The sequence below is a fragment of the Leptodactylus fuscus genome, chromosome 7 (genome assembly GCF_031893055.1).
Source record: "Leptodactylus fuscus isolate aLepFus1 chromosome 7, aLepFus1.hap2, whole genome shotgun sequence".
NCBI classification, from domain to species: domain Eukaryota; kingdom Metazoa; phylum Chordata; class Amphibia; order Anura; family Leptodactylidae; genus Leptodactylus; species Leptodactylus fuscus.
Window position 1 is genome coordinate 53,520,486 of NC_134271.1, and position 21,315 is coordinate 53,541,800.

Genomic DNA, 21,315 nt, shown 5'->3' on the forward strand with positions numbered 1-21,315 from the left:
CCTCAACGTTTTTCATTGTGTTTTTGCAGAGTTTTCCTCTACGATTTTCAAAAATGTGGCCTCTCTGGTGCAGATTTTTTTTCTGTAATGTGTGTATGGGATTAGCCAGCAGGTTGGTTTTTATTTTCACTGCGGGCACAGACATGGTTACAATAGAGTTACTTGGACACTAAAACTTCAGTCTATTTGGATCCACGGGTGGGTTAGTTTTCCAAATAGATGTGACAGGTTCCCTTTACAAACATTACATCAAATGCTATGACTTGTATTGCTGTGCAAAACTTGTGGCAATTGTGGCAAAACGGAAATGAACAGAGACTATAAATCACTAGAAGCTGTACAACAGCAGTAGATGAAATAAACAGGAAAGCAAATATTTACAGCATTGCAAAATATATTTTATAAATAAGATCACAACAGTAACACTGTGAGGAGGTTGTAGCTCTCAGAGATGTCTTATACATATACAATACAAGTGACAACACAAAATTAACTGATAAACACAATGTGTGATATAGTAATCCCTACATTTCCATAGAGGACAGTTTGTTCCTGCAATATACATATGGAAATACACCTGCCTTCAGAATCTCTAAGCAAATCCACATTACAACTACAGATATAGAATAAGGATCTTAAAGGGGTTGCACAGAATCAGAAGGACAGGATTGCTTTCTTTTAGAAACTGCATCATGCTTGTGCAGGGTTTGTGTCTGATGTTGCAGCTTGGCTATAATGAAGTAACTGGAGTCAGGCTGCAATACACCACACAGCCTGTGGACAAGTGTGGCACTGTTTTTGTACAGCCATTTTAACCCTTAAGTACTATCATGGTGTCTGTCATATACCACTACCATAGACATATCATTATGATAGAAACCACGATAGTACTTAAGGGTTAAGTAACGCACCATCCCAAGTACATTGTTTTTTGCAAAATAGTCTGAGCAAAACTGATATTGTGTTATGGATATTATAGGGCCGAGGTATAGGGCTGAGCCCCCCCCCCCTCCCCAAAGCCTTGCACTAAAGTATATCCGGTAAATAGCACTGCATTTCATTTTGTTTGACCTCCATTTTGGTTTCCCTGTTGTACCATGTGACTCTGGTTCTCTGTGACACTCTGACTATCCAAACCCTACAGTGTTTGCTGGATGGAATGAAAGTGAGACATCTAGACACAGAACTGTGGTATAAATAGCCATTAAAAATGAAGAAACAGTCTGTTTATGGCTGCATCATATTTATAGGGCACCCATTTTCATGAATCAATGGGGAGGATTTACTAAGACTGGTGCTGCATACGCCAGCCTTAATAAAGGCCCTGAGTTGTACAATGCACAACAGATTAACCAAGCCACAGACTCTTAATAAATCATGTGCATGCCCGTGCGCCAATGTGGATATCTACACCATTCAAGAACTATCTTAGTGTTTCTGTACAACTCATGCCAGAAAACTTGCTTGGGTTATAATAAATATGTCAGGACAACATGTCCTAGTCCTGGCTCTGCTCACATTTGCAGAAAGTGGAAATAGAGGCATGCAATGGATGAATTGGTGCAAAACTGGCATAGATGAGACCATAAAAATATGGACATGGGAGTTGGCCCATAGAGTCGTATTGATATGAAAATGGCTATTTTTCACATTCATGTGAATAAAGTCTTAAAATGGGATTCTCACCTCAAGGAATTGTAGCTGAAGCTAACTGAAGTGTTATACAAAATACATTGCTTTATCTAGCTTGCTCTGTTTGTCAGATACACCTAAATTTCTCTTCCCATTGTTTACAGCTGGTTGCCTAGGTTACAGTCCTGCTCACATGTCCGTATGATGGCTTCTGAGTGTCTATGTTCTCTTCTCTCACTCTCACTGCATATGGCTTTCAATTTTTAATCACTGATAAGGGTTAGATAAGTTGCTTTAGCAGTGTCTCTGTTATCCGTGTATGTAAATCCAGAGATAACTGTGCTGTTTAGAGCAAACAGGAGCTAAAAACCAGAAAGTGGAAGGAGGGGAAGCAGGAGGGCAGATGAGAAAACCTCTTCAGGCTCAGGCCACCGTAGCAGCAACACGTTGCGTTTTTTTTCTGCAGCACATTTCACAGAATGTCCACAGATGTTTTCTCTGCAGACTTCTTTCTTCCATTATACCTATAGGGAAACTTCCAGTGTTTCCATAAATATAATTGATGTGCTTCAATTTTCAAAACCGCAATGGTTTTGGAAATGGCAGCTTGTCCGCTGTGCGTATTTTTCCGCAATGTGTAGATGGGATTCGCCAAACCACGGCATTTACACCATGTGGGGCCCTGGCCTTAGGCTACGGCTAACATTGCGGAGACACAGAGTTTTTTTCTCTGTAGAGTTTACTGTGAGCTTCCGCAACATGGGACCTTAGACTTAATGTAAGGCTTGAATAGCCAGGCTGTAGGAATCAGAGATTTGTTAGAGCTAAAGTTCCAGAACAAGGTTCATAAATCAGCAATAAAACCATTAGTGACAAAATGAACTCCACAGCTATTTACCAGATGTAGTTTACAAACCACACAAATGATATAAAAATTCCCAGGTTGCTTCTTTAAGTGCACAGCCACAAGCATTAACAGATAAATATGGATGTAGCAATGATGAATTTGTCATTGAACTATGTCTAAATGAAGTACAATAGGCCTATCTATAGTCTTGAAAAACAGATCATACCTACGTTGTATGTGATATAGTAAATTGTGCAAAATGACAACATCAGCTCTGCTATATTGAATAAACTGTGTTGTGCTACACCTGTATGTATTTAGTATAACTTCAAAGAGGTCATCACTGGAGGCACCAGACACCTCTTTTCTGATAGGACCTTGTAAATGGCCCTTTTAAGTTTTAAATAGGTTTCTAAGTCATCAATATGGCAAAATCTGTACCACCAATGGGCAACGCTGGTAACAATTGTCCTTTAGGGTATAATGAATTCACAGACATATTTCTTTAAAGTACGACAGACTTCGTCAACCCATTTTCCTTGGGATGCCTGAGTTAGGAGAGCACAGTTTTTGCGCTTGCCTCCATTTGGTGGCCGACTCCAGTTAAAATAATTAATCGCAATTCCATTGACATCCACAAATTTTCCCTCATTCACCATATCATTGATGCCTAACCAAAAGTCCCCAGCCCCCGGTAGACTCTTCTTTCCGTAATCGCGAAGTGCGTTGTTCTCATCTGCGTCTCTTGGAGTGGCTAATGTGCCGCCTTTGGCTATGCAGTCTTCGTTGGCTTCATGAAAATGCTTGGTTTCCTCAAATGCCAGGTAGCATTTTTTATGAATTTTTGTACCCCGCAGGCAGACTGCAAATAAAGGAAGCTTATATAATTTATCATGATACAAATGACGATATTCAGAAAATAAAATTTAATTCCGGTCATAAAACTCGGCGTCGTTTTATGAGCCTTTGAATTGAAGCAGACACAAAAATAATCACAAAACATATTTCAAAGCTGCACAGAAGTCTGCAGAATCTCAAAAGTCTGAAAAGAATATTAGAAATAGCAGATATCTGATTTTAATCAGTGTTTTCCTACACTATATGATCCATTACATGGACATCCATACATATTGTCCCTATGGTAACAAGTTACAATGTTGTACATGCTGTTTTGTTTTCTTTTGGATTATTTTCAGCACAGTATGTTCTTGATGTATAGTTTACTAAGGGGGCGTTCACACTACCGTTAGCAGTGTCTGTTGTTAACATCCGTTACAAAAGGACACAAACAGAACTGTCATAAATCCCTTAAAAATCCCATCAATTTGAATGGGATTTTATATGTTTACACTGAATCGTTTACACCGAATCTGTCACATTTTTTTTCGTGGACATAAAAACTTGGGGTGCAGAACTTTTGTGTCCGCTCAAAATAACGGTCTTATGATGAATGACAAGTGGCCATTATTTTTTAACATTTTGGGAGTCTTCACACGGAGTTTACGCTCCGCTCATTTAGACACGTAAACACGTGTCAAAGTGACCACTGTAAAACACAATCCCATAGACTTCAAGGTGTGCCAGTCTTACGCGCGCTACACATTGAAATCAGTGGGAGGATTTTAAACCCATTGATTTCAATGTGTAGCGCGCATAAGACTGGCACACATTGAAGTCTATGGGATTGTGTTTTACAGCGGACACTTTGACATGTGTTTACGTGTCTGAATGAGAGGAGCGTAAACTCCGTGTGAAGGCTCCCTAATGTATATGACTAACAGACAGTAATGGACAGGCATCTGTTATACTGTTCGTTTTTTCTCTGCGCATGCTCAGAAAGTAAAAAAAAAAAAAAAAAAAAATGAACAGCCTAAAAACAGACAATAACAGAGACTGACAATGTGTTCATTAAATCATTTCAAAACCCCAACACTTTAAGAAGGCGTTCACACTTGCGCTGCTGTCCACCCACCGTGATTACGCGAAATTCCAGGAAAGACAGCTTGGGGACGGCGTGCAGCGGACAGTTTAAAAACCCATTCATTTCAATAGGCTTTTAAAGCAAACTGCTGGTGCCCATATGCAGCCTCTCCGCCGTAAAACCGTTTTTTTTTTTCTTTTTGCACGAACACACATGTATGACTTTGTGTCCGTGCAAAAAAATGGTGGAGCGGCTGCATAGGGACATATTGAAATGAATGGGTTTTTAAACTGGGCAGACAGCGGCGCAAGTGTAAATGCCCCCTAACATCAGTTAGTGTCTGTTAATGTGACTAGAGATGAGCAAGTACTATTTGAAACGGCCGTTTCGAATAGCACGCACCCATAGGAATGAATAGAAGCGGCCGGCACGCCGATTTGGCCGGCTGCTTAACCCCGTGTGCTGGCTGCGTCCATTCATTCCTATGGGTGCGTGCTATTCGAAAAGAGAGTTTTGAATAGTACTCGCTCATCATAATGTCCATTATGATGGGCGTCCTTTTTTTTTTTTTTTTTTTCTTTTTTAGCAGATGCCATCACAACGGATATCCAAAAAGGGAAAAATTAACTGAGGTCCAAAAGTCCGATGTTCAAATTTTTCCTTCAGCCATACTATGCTTTCCTTAACCCCTTCCCACTCATTGCTGTACCGCTATATAATATAGTACATATAGTTAGTTACTACTCAGAGCCACAGAGGCAGTGCCTGTTACATGTGGTTATGTTAGAGTTAAAGGGATTCTACCATTAAACTACCTTTTTTTTCTAATGAATAGCCTTAAGAAAGGCTATTCGTCTCCTACCTTTAGACGTGGTCTCCGCCGCGCCGTTCCATAGAAATACCGGTTTTAACCGGTATGCAAATGAGCTCTCCGCAGCAATGAGGGCGGGCCCCAGCGCTGAAAGGCCGATGAGCGCATCCCCATTGCTGCCCGAGAGCTCTTTCCTGCGCCGCCTCCTTCTTCTGCAGCAACTCCGCCTCTTCTGGCTTCTCTTGCTCTTGTAGTTCTATGGCTGGCGGCCATTTTTGGGTAGCCGCTCTTGCAGTTCAATACAGGAGCCGGTCGGCGACCATATTGGGGTGGCCTCTCTTGCAGTTAAATACAGGAGCCAGCCGGCGGCCATTTTGGGGTGGCCTCTCTATGCTCTTGTATAAAACTACAAGAGCAAGAGAAGCCAGAAGAGGCGGAGTTGCTGCAGAAGAAGGAGGCGGCGCAGGAAAGGGCTCTCAGGCAGCAATGGGGATGCCCTCATTGCTGCGGAGAGCTCATTTGCATACCGATTAAAACCGGTATTTCTACGGAATGGCGCGGCGGAGACCACGTCTAAAGGTAGGAGACGAATAGCCTTTCTTAAGGCTATTCGGACGTGTTCATTAGAAAAAAAGGTAGTTTAATGGTAGAATCCCTTTAAATATCTGACTGCTAAATGCAATATTGGTTAGTGCTGGATACTAGGGTTACATTCCCTCACATTTTTGTGTCAGTAAAGAAGCATAATGTTTTCGTCCCTCTGCATGTAAATGCCGGTCAATGTCTACGAGACCATAACTTGCAGAAAGTCCAGCAACATAATCCCCTCTTTCTTAAAGCAGGTTCTTAAGTGTTATTTTTGGCCTTAATGCTGCATTTCAAAGACTGAATAATTATCGGTTTCATGGAGAGGCTGCACAGAGATTGTATTATTCATGGGAAGGTGATCGCTGACCTATTAAAAGTCATGGTGTTATGCTGACACCAAATGTTGCAGTGGGCATCAATTTTCAGCATAGGCTGCACTCTTGTCAGTGTCTGAGAAAGATTCACTAATGATATAAGGTTGCAATTAAAGTAATTACTATGACATTTAGAAGAGTAGCTAAAAACTGGTACATGATGGGTATTCTATCACTGCCCAGATCCAGACCTTTGGTAAAGCTCCAATATCACAATAACATAGTGTACAGTATCAGGAGATTGCGGCAGATAGCTCATAAATATATAAGATTGAGGTTTGTTACTTTAGATCAGCAAATTGTTATTAACTGTGTGCAGGGCCCTAATACATCATGTGTATCAATACAGTTTGAGGGCAGGTTCACACCTGCGCCCGGTCTCCACTTTGCAGGTTTCCGCCTTCTGCCCAAGAAACTGGACCAGAGACCGAAACCGGCAGTCAGGTTTCAAACCCATTGAATCAGTTTGCAAAGTGACCGCCCGTGAGTGTCTTCTGCCAGCGAAACCGTTTTTTTTAACTGGACCACAAAGCAGGACTTTGTGTCCGGTTAAAAAAAAAAAGTTTTCGCTGCGGAGACCAAAAGACTCTCACTGGCGGACACTAACTGCCGGCTTTCCGTCTCCTGTCCAATTTCTCGGGCAGAAGATGGAAACCCACAAAGCGGAGATTGGACGCAGGTGTGAACCTGCCCTGACCAATATGTGGTGTCAGGGTCTGAGGTTGCCAGGTGGGGTGGCATAGACACAAAAGTCCAGATTTTTAGTCCAAAAAGGGTAGAGTTTTATTTTTACTCCACTAGAAACAGTGCAGCAACCAAAAAGGAAAAAAATCAATACAAAATAAATACCTGCCCGGCTAGACTCTGACTAAACTCATAAATAGGTTACCTCGCCTATGATAGCAGATTCAATAACAAAATTGAATGGTACAAGACACAGCTCCCACAGTGTGACCTTCCAGCTGGCCCTGCAGCCCAGCTCTGTCCAAAGTCTTGCTGCTGGAGCTGACCTTTTAAACCTCACTGATGAGGACAATCCACAGCATCTGACATGCTGCAGAAACATCCACAATGTGTGGACTGGAGGGGGGTGGAATGACAGATCCCACTGCCAATCCTACCTGCCATTCCTAAAAAATCTAGCCCAATACTGAGCATGTAACAAAATGCTCAGCAGACAAAAGCTGTCTGCTGAGAACAAGTCATTCCTGGACTTTCTCTCATCTTGCCCACCTGAGTAGTGTGGGCGAGATGTACACCCCCTCCATTATTTTGCCAGCCATCGGCTTACAGTGGGTACTGTGTGACTTTACGTCAATAACTATATTGAACTATGCAGGCACTATATGGCTCAGGGTGATTCAGATAGGATGGTTAAAGTAACATCAGTGGTAAATGGTCAGTGACTGAATTCGAAGCAATACTGGCTTAGCTGCCCATAACAACACAGCACAGCTTTCATTTTTCAAGAGCCAAATGTGATTTGTGTTTACATAGTGTGACACAAAATGGTGACATTGGAATTAATGAATGGGGTCTGTTATGACTGTACAGAATAAATTAGGTAAAACTACATTTCACACTGAGAGAAGTTTCCATGGGAAAAGCCTGGGCCACCCAAAGACTTTGGAAGAGACAGTGGACAGGTTTCATATCGTGTACAAGTATTGACCTAGAAAGCCGACCAGGCTGACTAATATAGAACTACAGGGCCACAAACCATGATATAGCGTATCATTGTGATACAGATGACAAACTGAAATACTGTGCCTTTTGCATTAACTTGCAGAGCCAACTGATAGAGGATGAATTCACGAGCAGGCTGCAGTTCAGATGAAGCTACTTTCACCTCAATGGAGTGGTCAATTACCACAACACTACAATTTCAGGCTCAGAAAAAACATGTGCCTTTAACATTAGTGTAACTTAAAGGGGCTCTATCACTAGAGGAGGGACTAGAATCGAAAGCAGGAGGAGGGACTTCCATACAAGAACCTAGAGAGGAGGGCGTGAACAGAGTATGACGTGAGGGGTGCACGGAGGGCTCATTTACGTATTCATTTAAAAGGTAATTCATTAAAACGGGGGTATTTTAACAAAGATTAGCAGGACTTGAATAGTCTTTTTAAAGGTTATTCAGGCATATGTTTATCTAAAAGAGCGAAAATCCAGTGATAGAACCCCTTTAAATCTTGTGTGTCTTGCAAACTTTGACCAGAGCCCCCTACTCCCTCCTTACAGTGTATTTTTGATAGCTACAGTTATGGGTAGTGGAGAGGTGTCCCTGACACCTGAAAGGGATACAACTGAAGTACTTATAAGTGTATAAGTTCTGTTATCAAGAATATGATGAGAAGAGTGCAATGCCCTGCATCAAAACAATGCTGGGAGCTGTGTACTTTGGGAAATAATAATAGGATCCCCGCTAATATTGATAGCCTATATTAATGATAGAGCATCAATTTTTAAAAGTGGATAACTCCATTTAAAGTGGAATTCCAGTTCCTTTGTATTGTTGACCTTTTCTTAGGATAGGTCAACAATAATAGAACAGTGGGGGTCCAACACCTGGAACCCTTGATGATCAGCTGTTTGAAGGGACTGTGGTGCATTTGTCGAGTGTCATAACTACTTTATGAAGTTATTATAGCCTTTAACAACATTGCAGGGCTGTTACCCCCCCAGATATGTGATGTAAGTAGTGAAGGGGTCATTGCATGTGCCAGAGTTTCTTGAAACAGTTGATCAGCAGGGGTCTTGGGTGTTGGACCCCTATTGATTTATTATTGAAGACCTATCCTGAAGATAGGTTGTCAATAGCAGATAATAGGGATAGTGGTCTCCACTTCAGTATTTTTACAAAGTTCAGGAAAAGCCTGATTTCTGATCACTGTTTCCTACCACACTTCAGGTAGGCACGTATCTCTGCTGCCTGGAGAGTTCAGTACAGTGACTACCACAGGCAGGAGAGATAGGTGCTGACTTTTGCTGTCGCAGCTGTATAGTGGAGATAGTGGTCAGGGAATCAGGATTTCCCTGAACGCTATCATAGTTTTGTGGGGCTCTAGCCATCTCCAGCTGGCCCAGGCCCCCTATATCTCCAGACCTAGTTGCGTACACACCTACTGTGAGCAATATCATTACACTGCTTGCTTTTATTGCTCACATGAAGAACTCACAGTTCTTCAACTGGGCAGACACAAAGTCTACAGTCCCTTCTTTTTTTTGCCAAGGATACAGTAACTGGACAAACTTGAAGGAATGGGTCATGTCACAGATGGAGGGATATCTGCTAGATCTAGTTTATCGGCATGATGATGCACTTGCACATTTCCATTTAGTCTGCATCTAGACAAACCTGGACTAACACCTAGACATCTGATGTGTCAAGAATGGAAATCACATTGAACATTTGTAGTGTATAGATAAAACTTGGACAGATAGTGTGTCTTTTCATCCTAATAAATTTGTGTTATATGCTCTTGGTTATGAATATTTTGGGTATAATTTTTCACCATTCTTTTTGGATCACCCCATGTGACACTCTCTGCACTTTGGCAATATAGAGACTATATAACAAGATAACAGGAAAGTCACAGGATCTTTGCTGTAAAAAAAAAGTGAGAAGTATGGAATGCAAACCTGTTCATAAATCAACAAAGTTTAGGTAATTTCTATAACTATTCTAAGAAAGGCAAATTAATGGATTATATGGATTTATCCTGTGCACAGAACTAGCTGTGGTCTGTAAGAGTTTAACCTAAACCTGAAAAATATGTCCAATTCATATCCATGCATAACCTGTTTCCAGGGAGCAGACTTGAGTCCAAAGACAAACATTTGTAAAGCGCTTTTCTCACAAAGGGACTGAAAGCACAGGGAACGCTGTGGAGTAGGAAACTTGGCATTTGAGAAGAAACAAAGTACCCTGAGAAAACCCACTGAATCACAGGGTGAACATACAAAATTCATGCAGATGTGACCCCAGTGCTACAAGGTACCAGTGCTAACCCCTAAGCCTCTATGATAATCAGTGATCCATGAAAATTGAGACCTCTCCTATTTTTTGAAAGATTGTTCATATAATTCATCAAAAAACAGACATGTGACTTTGCCTAAAGGACTATACGACAGGAAAGCCAGACATGCAGAGGCTCTCGTAGAAAATTTACATTCCTTGAGAAAATATTTACCTGTTTGTAATGCCTGCATTTCCTTCAAGGAGTTCACCTCACGCCATAATTTGTCAATTTGTGACTTCAGGTCTCCATCTTTTTCTTTAGAGAACAAAATATGAACACTTATAAAAAAAGTAATATTATAAATAAAACATCACCAAAACAGCAAAGAGGCAGACTAATGTATGCCACAGTTCATCATATCCAACTCTATGGAGAAATATTTTATATCAGTTGCTAAGGACAGTTGTTTGACTCCTGTACCAGATTTGGGAAATCTCCTCCATTGTTGTCCAGTCCACCAATATTATACAGCCATCTTATCAGAGACCAGGAATTCTTATTTCACTTTTGTCTGTCCAGACTCATCTGTGGTGTCCATGAGTTGTAATGAGGCCTGTACTTCAGTTCTATTGAGTTCATGGGAGACCTGTAAAGACAACCGATTCTTTCCATGCCAAACCACCTAGACAGTAGATCACTTTCCTCTTACCTGATTACTGATGCCGCTCCCGGGATCTCTTCTGACACATAGGATGTGTGCATCGTCTATTCTAGTCCCAGAACCATCGCTAGGGTGCCGCTGGGACCAGGGAGCAGAATAGAAAATGGAGCCATTCTGTGTGCAAGACTTGGGGGCAGCATTTGTAGCCAGGTAAGTATAATAACAGTATGTGGGGGGAGAGGGGACTATTACCGCTGGGGGGCACTTTCAGGCCATTATTACAGTAATAGTGTCCCAATTAATAACATTATGTGTGTGTGTGAGACTATTAGGATACTATTACAGTTATGGTGAACCCCCTCCCCCCTTCCCCCACAGTTAATAACAGTCTCCCCACAAACAGGTAATATTAACTGTGGGAGGGAGAAAGTAGTTCTCTCCAAATATAATAGTCCCCACCTCCCACAAAGACAAAGGTAATATTACCTGTAGGGCATTATTATTGTAATAGCCCCCCCCAGTTAATAACATTACCTGTCTGTGTGTGGGGAGACTATTACCTGTTGGGGGGGGGGACATTATTTTTGGCACTATTACAGTTATGGTACCCCCACACACAAAATGCTATTAAGTCTGGGAGGAATTGTTACTGTAATAGTCGTCCCACATTCACACACTACTCTGCACTATTACAGTAATCATGCCTGTCAGTGTGAGGTGGAGACTATTACCTGTGGGGGGGGGGGAGCACTATTAGGGTATTATTAGATACACTGTAATATTGTTTGTATTACCGATGCTAAGTCTAATATGCTACTGTAATGCCCAAATGTCGTTTGCTTTTTTGCAGGATGTTGGTGAAACAAGGAGATCTGTATATTTTATGAGAAAGTGCATGTTATTTAAGGTACACTTGAGGCTTTGAGGTGTAGGCCGCAGCTGACTACTTGAAACTGTCTTATCGGTGAGTCATACCCTTCAGTGACCCGTATAGTGAACAACCAGCCTGCCTACTTGAGATACATTAGAAGAGTGAGTGGACATGAGTTTTTACATGAAGACCTTAGACAGCAATCACTTTTATTGAGTAGAACTTTTGTAAACGGTGCATTGATTTGGAAAAGTTAAATATTATCCTTCCTCTTGTTTTCTACAGCAGGTCTGTGTTTTAGTCGCTCAGTAATCATTTTCACATATTTTACTCTAAATATTCTTTTCATGGCTGTTTCCAAAAAGTCCACATCACATTTCCTGTTTGAGCTCGGTAAACACCAAAATGTACTAAATGTACTTGTAGAGACTGTTCATATGAGAATGATAGCTTGTAACTGATGTGTTCAGACAATTTCTGGATACAGACGGCTTTAAAAGCAATGCCAAAAAAATATTCCCATGGTAATTATTCATTAGTCTCTTCTTCAGACTCCCTAGTGAATATTTCTTCTCCACTTTGTGCTATTTAGTGGCCTGAATGTTTGTACTGTTTATTACATTATCAACAGTACAGGAGGCACCAGTATATAGGATCTCCTTAAAGGGGTTGTGCCGGATTAGAAAACATGGTTTATTTCTTCTTCTTAGGAAGTGACATCACACCCGTTGGTCATATGGCCATTCAGCAGTTCAGTCTTATTCATTTTAATTGCAATGAGTGGGGAAAGATTCAGTATAAGATAGTCATTTATTCTCTGAAGACACCGCTCTTTCTATGCTGAGACGTGAAGGAGGATGTCACATCAGTGAATGACAAGTTATCTCTGTACAGTGAGGCTGTCGGGCACCAATAGGGCCACCTCCATCATTTCTCAACATAGAATATGGAAGATAATTTATTTGCTAAGTGACAAGTTATACTGAATCCTTTCACAAAATTGTGTATCAATCCACTCAGTTCCTTCTGCTCTTTGTTATGCTCCCTGCATTTACATGTAACAAGTTCATTTTACAGTGGCGGCAACCTTGGCACACGCTTGAAAATTGTTTTCTTCAGCAGTTTTCTGGGTATGCCAAACATCTTGCCACCTCCAAGTGCATATTAAAAGCCTATAACTCTGTCCTTTACCTCATTCCCCCTTGGTCATAAAATACAGGCAACAATCACATATTTCAGTGTTACAGACCTGGCCATGTACTTCAAAGATAAAACCGACAAATCCAGTAGAAAATAACCTTCTAATCTCCTATCAGCATTGATCCTTTAACGTCTTGCATTTCATCTTTCACCTCTCTCATCCTTTTATTCAGTAACAGAAGTCTCCCAGCCCCTTCCTTCTTGCCCCACTACCTGCATTAACTGCCCTATTAACTGCTAAGGCTAAGTTCACACTACCATTATTACAGAATTGAATGGTAGTAGAGTAACTTACATGGACAGAACCCTCTCTGTTTGTGTCCACTTCCATTGTAAACAATATGCAGGACTTTTTCTTCCATTAGAAAAGTAAAAAAACACGATCATGTTTTTTTTCATTTGGGTAAATGCAGATGGACACCCAATGGAGAGGTATCTGTATGCTGTGATGGATGAGAGCAACGGACATTGAATAACAGTAAGGTGAACTCAACCATGCCAAAATATTTAACCTCTCCTCTTCTGGTATATATCCTCTTTTAAACATGCTGTCATAATCCCACTGCTATAAAAATCCTTTCTTGACCAATCCTGCACTGCCAACTACCGACCTGTCTCTAATCTTTTCATCATCTCAAAATTTCAGGAGCACTTTGTCTACTCTTACCCAATCCTCTATCTATCTACCAGCTTTCTTATTGCTACCTTATCATCTGGTTTTCGCACACTAAACTCTAGAAGAATTGCCCTTAAAAAAATGTTCAAATTTGACAGGCGAATCTAAAGCCAACCATACTCCGCTCATTCTTCTGGATCTCTTTGCATACATCAACTCCTCCTCAATATGCTCCACTGTGTTTATCTCGAGGAGACTTCTCCCTCCTTGTCTTTCTGATCGTTCACTCTGAGTATCATCTGCTGGTTCTACTCTCCCTTATATACCACTTCCTGTGATATCACCCCTGCATTACTACAACACATCTGTGATTGTCTGCCCTAACATCATGTTCTCTCTCTGTCTAAAGGTTAATCTTTTAAAGACGGACCTTCTTTCTATTTCACTGTGTGGTACACTACCATGCCCACTGCCTTGGGATTATGTATGCTCATCCCTTTCCTTAACTTTCTATAATGGTTATTTGAATGCTCATATTGCCTATACCTCAAAAACATCTCCAAAATCCAGACCATGACGATATTTTTATTGCTCCTTCATATTCTCATCTTGATTGCTATAACTTATTACTTATCTGTCGTCCACTTATTAAGCTCTCCCCTCTACAATCCATACTGAATGCAGCCGCCATGGTCATGTTTCTATCTAACCACTCCTAGACTTTTCTCGAGTTGCACTGCTTTGCTGAAATGCATTGCCCTGGAAAGATTAATACTCAACATCCACAGTTTTAAATGTGCCATAAAATATATCTTTTTACGAAGTCCCATCATATCACATGATCAAAGACTTCTGCAATAATCTTCCCCTAGTGTTAACCCCTTCCCTTCTACATTATTCCTCAGAACCTAATTCCTTTATCCAACACTAGCCTCTACACCCCAATGCACTTTATACCTGCACTTTTACAGATACTAGCTAGTGAATGGCAGCTTTATCTGTGCAACCTTACTTTTTAAAGAATGACTGGACCACTGGACCAAGGAAGCACTTTTATGTCTTGTGTCAGTCATATTTCTTATAGCTCCAAAGACTTACTGATAGGGAATCTGGATTGTGATTCCTACTTGGAGAAGTGATTTATGACCATATCTGTAAAGTGCTGGAGATGATATTGCTGCTATACGGGCTGATGACATATTACACCCGGAAGTGAAGAGGTCTGCCTTCTGATGGAGGTGGCAGAACAGGTCTGACCCACTAATGCATTTCAGGCAACATTAGCTCTTCATCATACCGCACAAAGGCTATTGCAGCTAAAGTACCAAAATGTTTCATTCTATTAACAAGCTGACTTTATTTTTGATAGAATGATGTTGTATCAGAATTACAGCCAATTACATGGAAATAGGAGGCATAAAGCATCTGGCCCATTTAACCATATATGAACCAATTTCTGTCTTTCTCTTACTTGTATAGCACAACCATATTCCACAGCTCTTAACAGACATTGGCATTACTCACTGTCCCCGGACAATATACCATGTCTGTCTCTTGAAGTGTGATAGTAACCCCACACAGACTTCCTGCAGGTGTTGTCCTTAGCTGGATCTGATCCCAGGACTCCATCACTGCAAGGCAACAGTGCTGACCACCATTCCCCCATGCTGCCAATGTTCTTAATCAGCTGTTCCATCTAATTTTCCTTTTATTGATATGAAGTCTTACCTTTCTCCTTAGACCTGCGATCCTTTTTGTTCTTTGACCTAGATGACTGTCCGCTGATCTGACCCAACAGTAGTATAGCAACGAAGAGAAAGATAGTGAGACCCAGCCGAGCCATGGCAGTTTCTTAATGTTGTCAATTATTTGTGTTATAAGGTTGTATCATGAGCATAGAGTAAATGTCTATAAAGCCTAACTCCTCCAGAGTGAAGTGAGGCAGCTTTATAAAACGCTTCTCACTAACGGATGTGTTAAATACTTCTCTTGGCCGTGGTATAAGGTACCTCCTTGTTCTTCCTCCTGGGCCCACATTTATTCGTGCTGTCTTCATGTTTTTTTCTTTGCTTTTTCTTGTGTGCTCTACTTTATACTATAAGAGGAATGAATGCACCTTTTCAACCTGTTCCCAAACAGCAAAACACATGAGAGTAGGACACTGTAGCTGTTGAGTAGGGGGATGAGTGGGTGGATATAGCTTGGAAATGTGTAGAATATTTCCACTTTTAGAGTCCTGGGCTTACTGAGAAAGTTATGTGCATTGGGTGCAAGAAGCACTTTAGCATTTTTTACATGTAACGGTAATGTAACATGTAACGGTAATGTTTCAGCATTGTTGTAGTCTAATTCCAGATCATTTGCATTCATTGTGAACCCTGTTATTGTAGGCAGCTGACCCACAGTATATACCTTGCTGTCATGTACAGACAGGAGGTCAGTCTCTTTTGTGCTGTTTGCATCATCATGTATCTAATCAATCCTGGCAAATCTAGAGAACCAGAGGCATAACTTGAAGTTCCTGTGTCACAGTGCAATTGTAAAAGAGCCCTCACTTGTCCTGTGCTATGTATGATATTGGTATCTTAATATACTGTACATAGAACTATGGTTCCCCCCAGCATTCAAGGCTGCATTGCACTCCCTATAGCTATACTTCTGAAGACAACTCAACTCTCTAAAAAGGTCTAACCCCTTTGTTACTCTTGATGTCCCTACAATCCTGCTGAGAATATAAATGTTGCCTTATCTAAGAGTCCAGGAGTGCAGTCATATAGTAAGTATGTTATAACATTCCACTAACTCAACCCGGTCTGTACTTTTGTTATGTGCTGTGTGCAGAATCTTCAGTGTATTCTTCACACTGCATTAGGTGAAAAAGCTAAAATGCCCACTGAACAATGTCAGACCATACTTACCAACTTTTCATTGATAAAAATAATGGGCAGGAATTGCTTAAATAAACTAATTTGCCTGGATCTAGTACTGAAAGTTCAGGACTGTTGGCAACCTTGTCTAATAGAACCAGATGCAGTAGTACAGTATGTTTACACAAAAAAAAAACACAAGATCAAAGTCTATTGTAGTGAAAGTCTAAAACCCTTCTCTGTTATTCACTAGCCATATATGAAAACTAGCCAATCAGAACTAGCCATATATGAGGTAAGGTTGCAAGCATGGCAGAATACTCTTTTTTCTTTTTTTTTCCTTTTGTTGTCAGTCATCCCATTGAAAAACTGTTCAGTCATTTCCCACTGTACCTGGAATGAATTGTAACAGAGAGAAATAGTGAACGATAAACTGCTCAGCAAATGTAGATGAGATGGACTTTAGCTTTTGTGTCTCTTAAAACCATAGAATAATACATAAGACGCCTGCACACATCTACCACTTGACCTCCTGGCCCTATTATCTAGGACGCTGCTGCTTTGCTGAATAACCTTTACAGGCGTCTAGTGTTCCCAGAGCCAAAAAGGACATGGGAGAAGAAGTGTTTGTGCTCGGCAATATACTATAATGACATATATTGCGTATTAAAGTAATCTGTTCTTATTCTTTGGGGTATGAGATAGCTTCTAAGGTTAACTGGAGCCCTAGAGGAGGTTTCATTCATAAAACAGAATACTTATTACAGAAGGCTCGGCACACACAGGATATGAAGGCCAGAGATGGTGTTCATGTGTTGCTTAGTAACTGAAGCATAATTACTTTCTTCCTCATCCGTACGACAATCTAGAGACTAGAAGACACTGGCTGCAGCCTGAAATGTCTTGCAGTGGATAAAATCTTGCTAGCTTGTCTTGTAAAGGGTTAATGCTATGCTATGTTTTATATTGTTTATTCTATATAGTTTAGGAGGGCGATTATCGACTGCAGATCAGGGTTATTTGGGAGCCTTCACACGCGAGTAAACACGCGTGTATTTTTCAAAATACACGTATAAAAATAAGACTCCCATTGACTTCCATGATATTTTTTACACGTGTAAAATGTCATTGAAGTCAATGGGAGTCTTATTTTTACACGTGTTTTTGCAAAAATACATACGCGTTTACTCTGTGTGAAGGCTCCCTAAGAGCGCTAGACACCGAGTCATACATGGGAAGCAGCCCTGCAAGGCAGCAGAGATGTGCTGTGTTACTGCGGAGGTCTGGTATACTGAAGTATAACAAGTTTATAGCCCTCTAAGCATATATGAACCACCGACATTACAGGACAATGTGTTATTGAGATTATTTACTGATTTTTTTTTTACTGCTGGGACATACATTCTTGTGACCTCAAAGGGGTTGGCCACTATAAGAACCAATACTGAGAGACATATATTATTGTTTGTATAATAAAACGTTTTATAATTTTACAGTATACTTTCTGTATCCATTATTCTCAGTTTTCTAGATTTCTTTTTGCATTCATTGACTCTGCTAACTCCCAGTGGATAAAGATCAGTCAATGGTCATGTGATATACAGTCCATGGTCATATGATCATGGGTATACACAATAATCAGACATTTGCCTGATAACCAGCTGTGCACCCATGTTCATGGCATGGTCATGTACAATATCACATGACCATGTACCATATATCACATGAACATGTACCGTATATCACATGACCATAGCCTGATTTTTATCCACTGGGAGAAAGAAAAACATATGACAGCTAGAAGAGAACTAGAAAACTGTAAGGAATTGATACAGAAAATATATTGGAAATCTGTATAACTTTTTATTAAACAATGACATTTGTCTCTTAATATTGACCTAAAAGTGCCCAACCCCTTTATTATATTTGCTGCTTGACACAACTGTTTGCTGTGTTTTTACTGTAAAAGACTTCTGAGTTGGTTCAAACCCTGGGTCATATGATTAGAACCAGCACCTGGTTCACTCCACCTCCTCCCTCCTCTCCTATCTTTTCATAGGTAAGTTACCTGTGCTATGGGGGCTGTTAGACTATAGTAAAGTCAGCCCCAATAGTACAGGTAAGTGGAGATGAAAACGGGAAGAAGAGGGAAGAGGTGGAACTTGTCATGGGCCGCGTGCTGATTCCCCTCACATAACCCAGAGTCAGTACCAACCCGGAACACCTAGTCAAAATAGACTCCCTGGACAGCTCCTTAACTAATTGAATATCAGGGTCTTCCTGTGTTTGTGCAGTTTTTGAACCAAAGCCAGAAATGGATAAGGCAACAAGGAGCATTCCTTTCGATTCCACTTTTGGCTTTGGCTCAGAAAACTGCAGTAGATGTAGAGGCAATAGAGGTTGTTATTATGTTGTATGTTTGGTGCAGAGTTCTTTCTTGAGCTAAAAATGTACAACATTCCTTGCTCTCCACCTTGCTCACTACTGTTTGTGAAAGTGGGCAGATTGTGCCACAGAATGGGTCATGGCAGAAAGTGAGGACAAATTTATGACTCACACCAGGAAACTGACTTGAGTTACATATGACATGTTCGCCAGGTCCTGAATGGTATAAGGTTCAATTCTGCTGCCTCTGAATAATTCAGGTGTGCCTTGTGCCAATCGTGGACTTCATTAAAGGGGTTGGTCACTTTTAGACCAATATTGACAAACAAATGCACAATAAAAAGAAACAATTTTCTCCACTTTCTGTATCAATTCCTCACGGTTTTCTAGATTTCGGCTTGCTGTCATTCATTCTGTTACTTCTAGAGGATAAAACTCTGACCATGGTCATGTGATTTACGGTCCATGGTCATGTAATGAGCACACAGGTGTCGCTCGTTATAGTCACAGCACAATAATCAGACATCTGCCTGGTAATCAGCTGTGCACCTGTGTGCTCATCACATGACCATGGACCGTAAATCACATGACCATGGACCATAAATCACATGACCATGGTCAGACTTTTATCCTCTAGAAGTAACAGAATGAATGATGGCAAGCCGGAATCTAGAAAACTGTGAGGAATTGCTACAGAAAGTATATTGGAAAATTGTGTATCTTTTTATTGTACATTTGCTTGTCAATATTGGTCTGAAAGTGGCCAACCCCTTTAAGAATAGCAAATGTCATTCTTAATAAATTCTCCCCACTGTGTTTGACACTAGCCTTATTGAGGTACTAGAACATGAGCATTTTCTGCTAACTGTTCAGAACATCATGGTCCCTGATTACTAAGTGCTATCCCCATCCATCTGTCTACATCATTTGCAAGTGATATTCCCCCATTCACTATATTACTATATATGTATGTATTTTGTACAGGTAGTCCTCGACTTACGACGTTGATCCAGTCTTACGCGTCGTCGTAAACCGAATTACAACGTAAGTCGGAAACATACTATACGACGCCGCGTAGGAACGGATCAACGTGATTTAGTGTGCAGCAGGGAGAGCTGACAGCTTGCGTTTATGCTGGAGCTTACTTTTTCTCATTGGAATGCATTGGCCAGCATTGATTGGACAGGGTACAGCATTTGGCCAATCATCGCTGGCCAGGAGGTGGAGTCTAATATCGGACCACAATGGAGACTGCTGTGGTCTGATCTTAGACTCCGACGAGCAAGGACGAGCCTGCAGCAGAACCAGCGTTGATTTGCCACAGGCTCGTCCTTGCTAGTCGGGAGTGCTGGCAGCTTTCTGTTTACTTTTTAGCTCATCTCTAGTCGTAACCACGAAACGTCGTAACCCGAGGACTACCTGTCCTGTTACCTGTCTGTAACACTGTTCCTAATGGGAGCATTATGCTGAAATTTGTCCCCTATAAATCTGATGTATTCTGGATAGGTAGTATGCTACTTTTATATACATATGTTTCTCAGAACATGAGCATTAGTGAGATTTAGTTTTTTTGTGCACCTTCATCTGTGTTTGCGCATTGTCTCCTCTTCCATTGAAGGCACAAGTATAGTAGTTGTTACTAGCAGTGGACACCATACCAATATGCTGTGATTGTAGGGACTTTTCATTGGCTTTGGGTCTACCAATTTACTATTGATGGTGGGACTTTTGAAGTTGGCCATACCGACTGCTGTGGACGTCATGTTTATGTTTTGTGCTATACATATGGTAGCATTGTATACATTGCCCTGCTACCCCTGAGGACACCACTTGTTGGTGGACCATATTGTGGGGGGCATGACTCTAGCTTTTAAATTGTACTGTCTTTGTGTTAGTGTAAAATGGATATTAGGTCACTGAAGTTCTGGCTGATGGTTGGACTCCAGACTCTTCAGTACTAATAATGACTTTTAGTGGATATGTCTTATTTGGCTGTGGATATAATCTCCTTTTTTTCATATTGCAAAACTGATTATATTTTATTAATATAGACATATTCATTGTCACATTTGTTTTTAAACTTTTTATTATGGAAAATAAAAGTTAAGACTTATTGTGTCTTTGATGGAAAACTGGAAATTTGTTGTCAATGGGCAAAATGAGGAAAAATGTATTTTATTTTTACCCGCCACCTGAGGGTTGTAGAATATTTTATGTGATTTTATCTACCATCTGTTGCATGATATCTCATACACGTTTATGTGAGTGACACATTTCCATCATCGCTGTTCACTCACTGCCCTCCCTGGATTGATTTTGGCTAGTCAGGCAGGGCACTGTTAGAGTTGTTTACATTACTATCACCATTTGGCTGCAGACTCTTCCTCACAAATTCTCAAGTGTGAAGGGAAATCAGAAAGATGAAAGGAGACAAGGCTGCAGGACCTGATGGGATAAGTGCAAGACTTCTTAAAAATTGTAGAGACCAGCTGTGTGGTGTGATTACAGATATGTTCAGTATAAGCCTGAAGCTGGGAATGGTACCACAACTATGGAAAACATCTTGTGTGGTACCAGTTC

The 21,315-nt window shown here is 40.8% G+C and overlaps 1 protein-coding gene across 1 annotated transcript; it reads right to left on the reverse strand.

Moving 5' to 3' along the window:
- Window positions 1–2,782: 2,782 nt before the first annotated feature.
- On the reverse strand, window positions 2,783–15,402 carry CLEC3A (C-type lectin domain family 3 member A). Its single transcript, XM_075280588.1, has 3 exons — window positions 15,212–15,402; window positions 10,367–10,450; window positions 2,783–3,341 (listed from the first exon to the last, which is right to left on the reverse strand). Exons 1-3 carry the CDS (start codon window positions 15,324–15,326, stop codon window positions 2,953–2,955), a joined length of 588 nt encoding a protein of 195 aa, XP_075136689.1. The 5' UTR covers window positions 15,327–15,402; the 3' UTR covers window positions 2,783–2,952.
- Window positions 15,403–21,315: the final 5,913 nt, after the last annotated feature.

Bases quoted from the DNA above. Each gene is read 5' to 3' on its own strand.
- CLEC3A (XM_075280588.1), bottom strand. From the start codon at position 15,326: ATGGCTCGGCTGGGTCTCACTATCTTTCTCTTCGTTGCTATACTACTG. The intron at 10,451-15,211 runs GTAAGACTTCAT...TGTTCTCTAAAG, and splicing joins TCGCAGGTCTAAGGAGAAAG to AAAAAGATGGAGACCTGAAG. The intron at 3,342-10,366 runs GTAAATATTTTC...CTTTATTTGCAG, and splicing joins AATGCAGGCATTACAAACAG to TCTGCCTGCGGGGTACAAAA.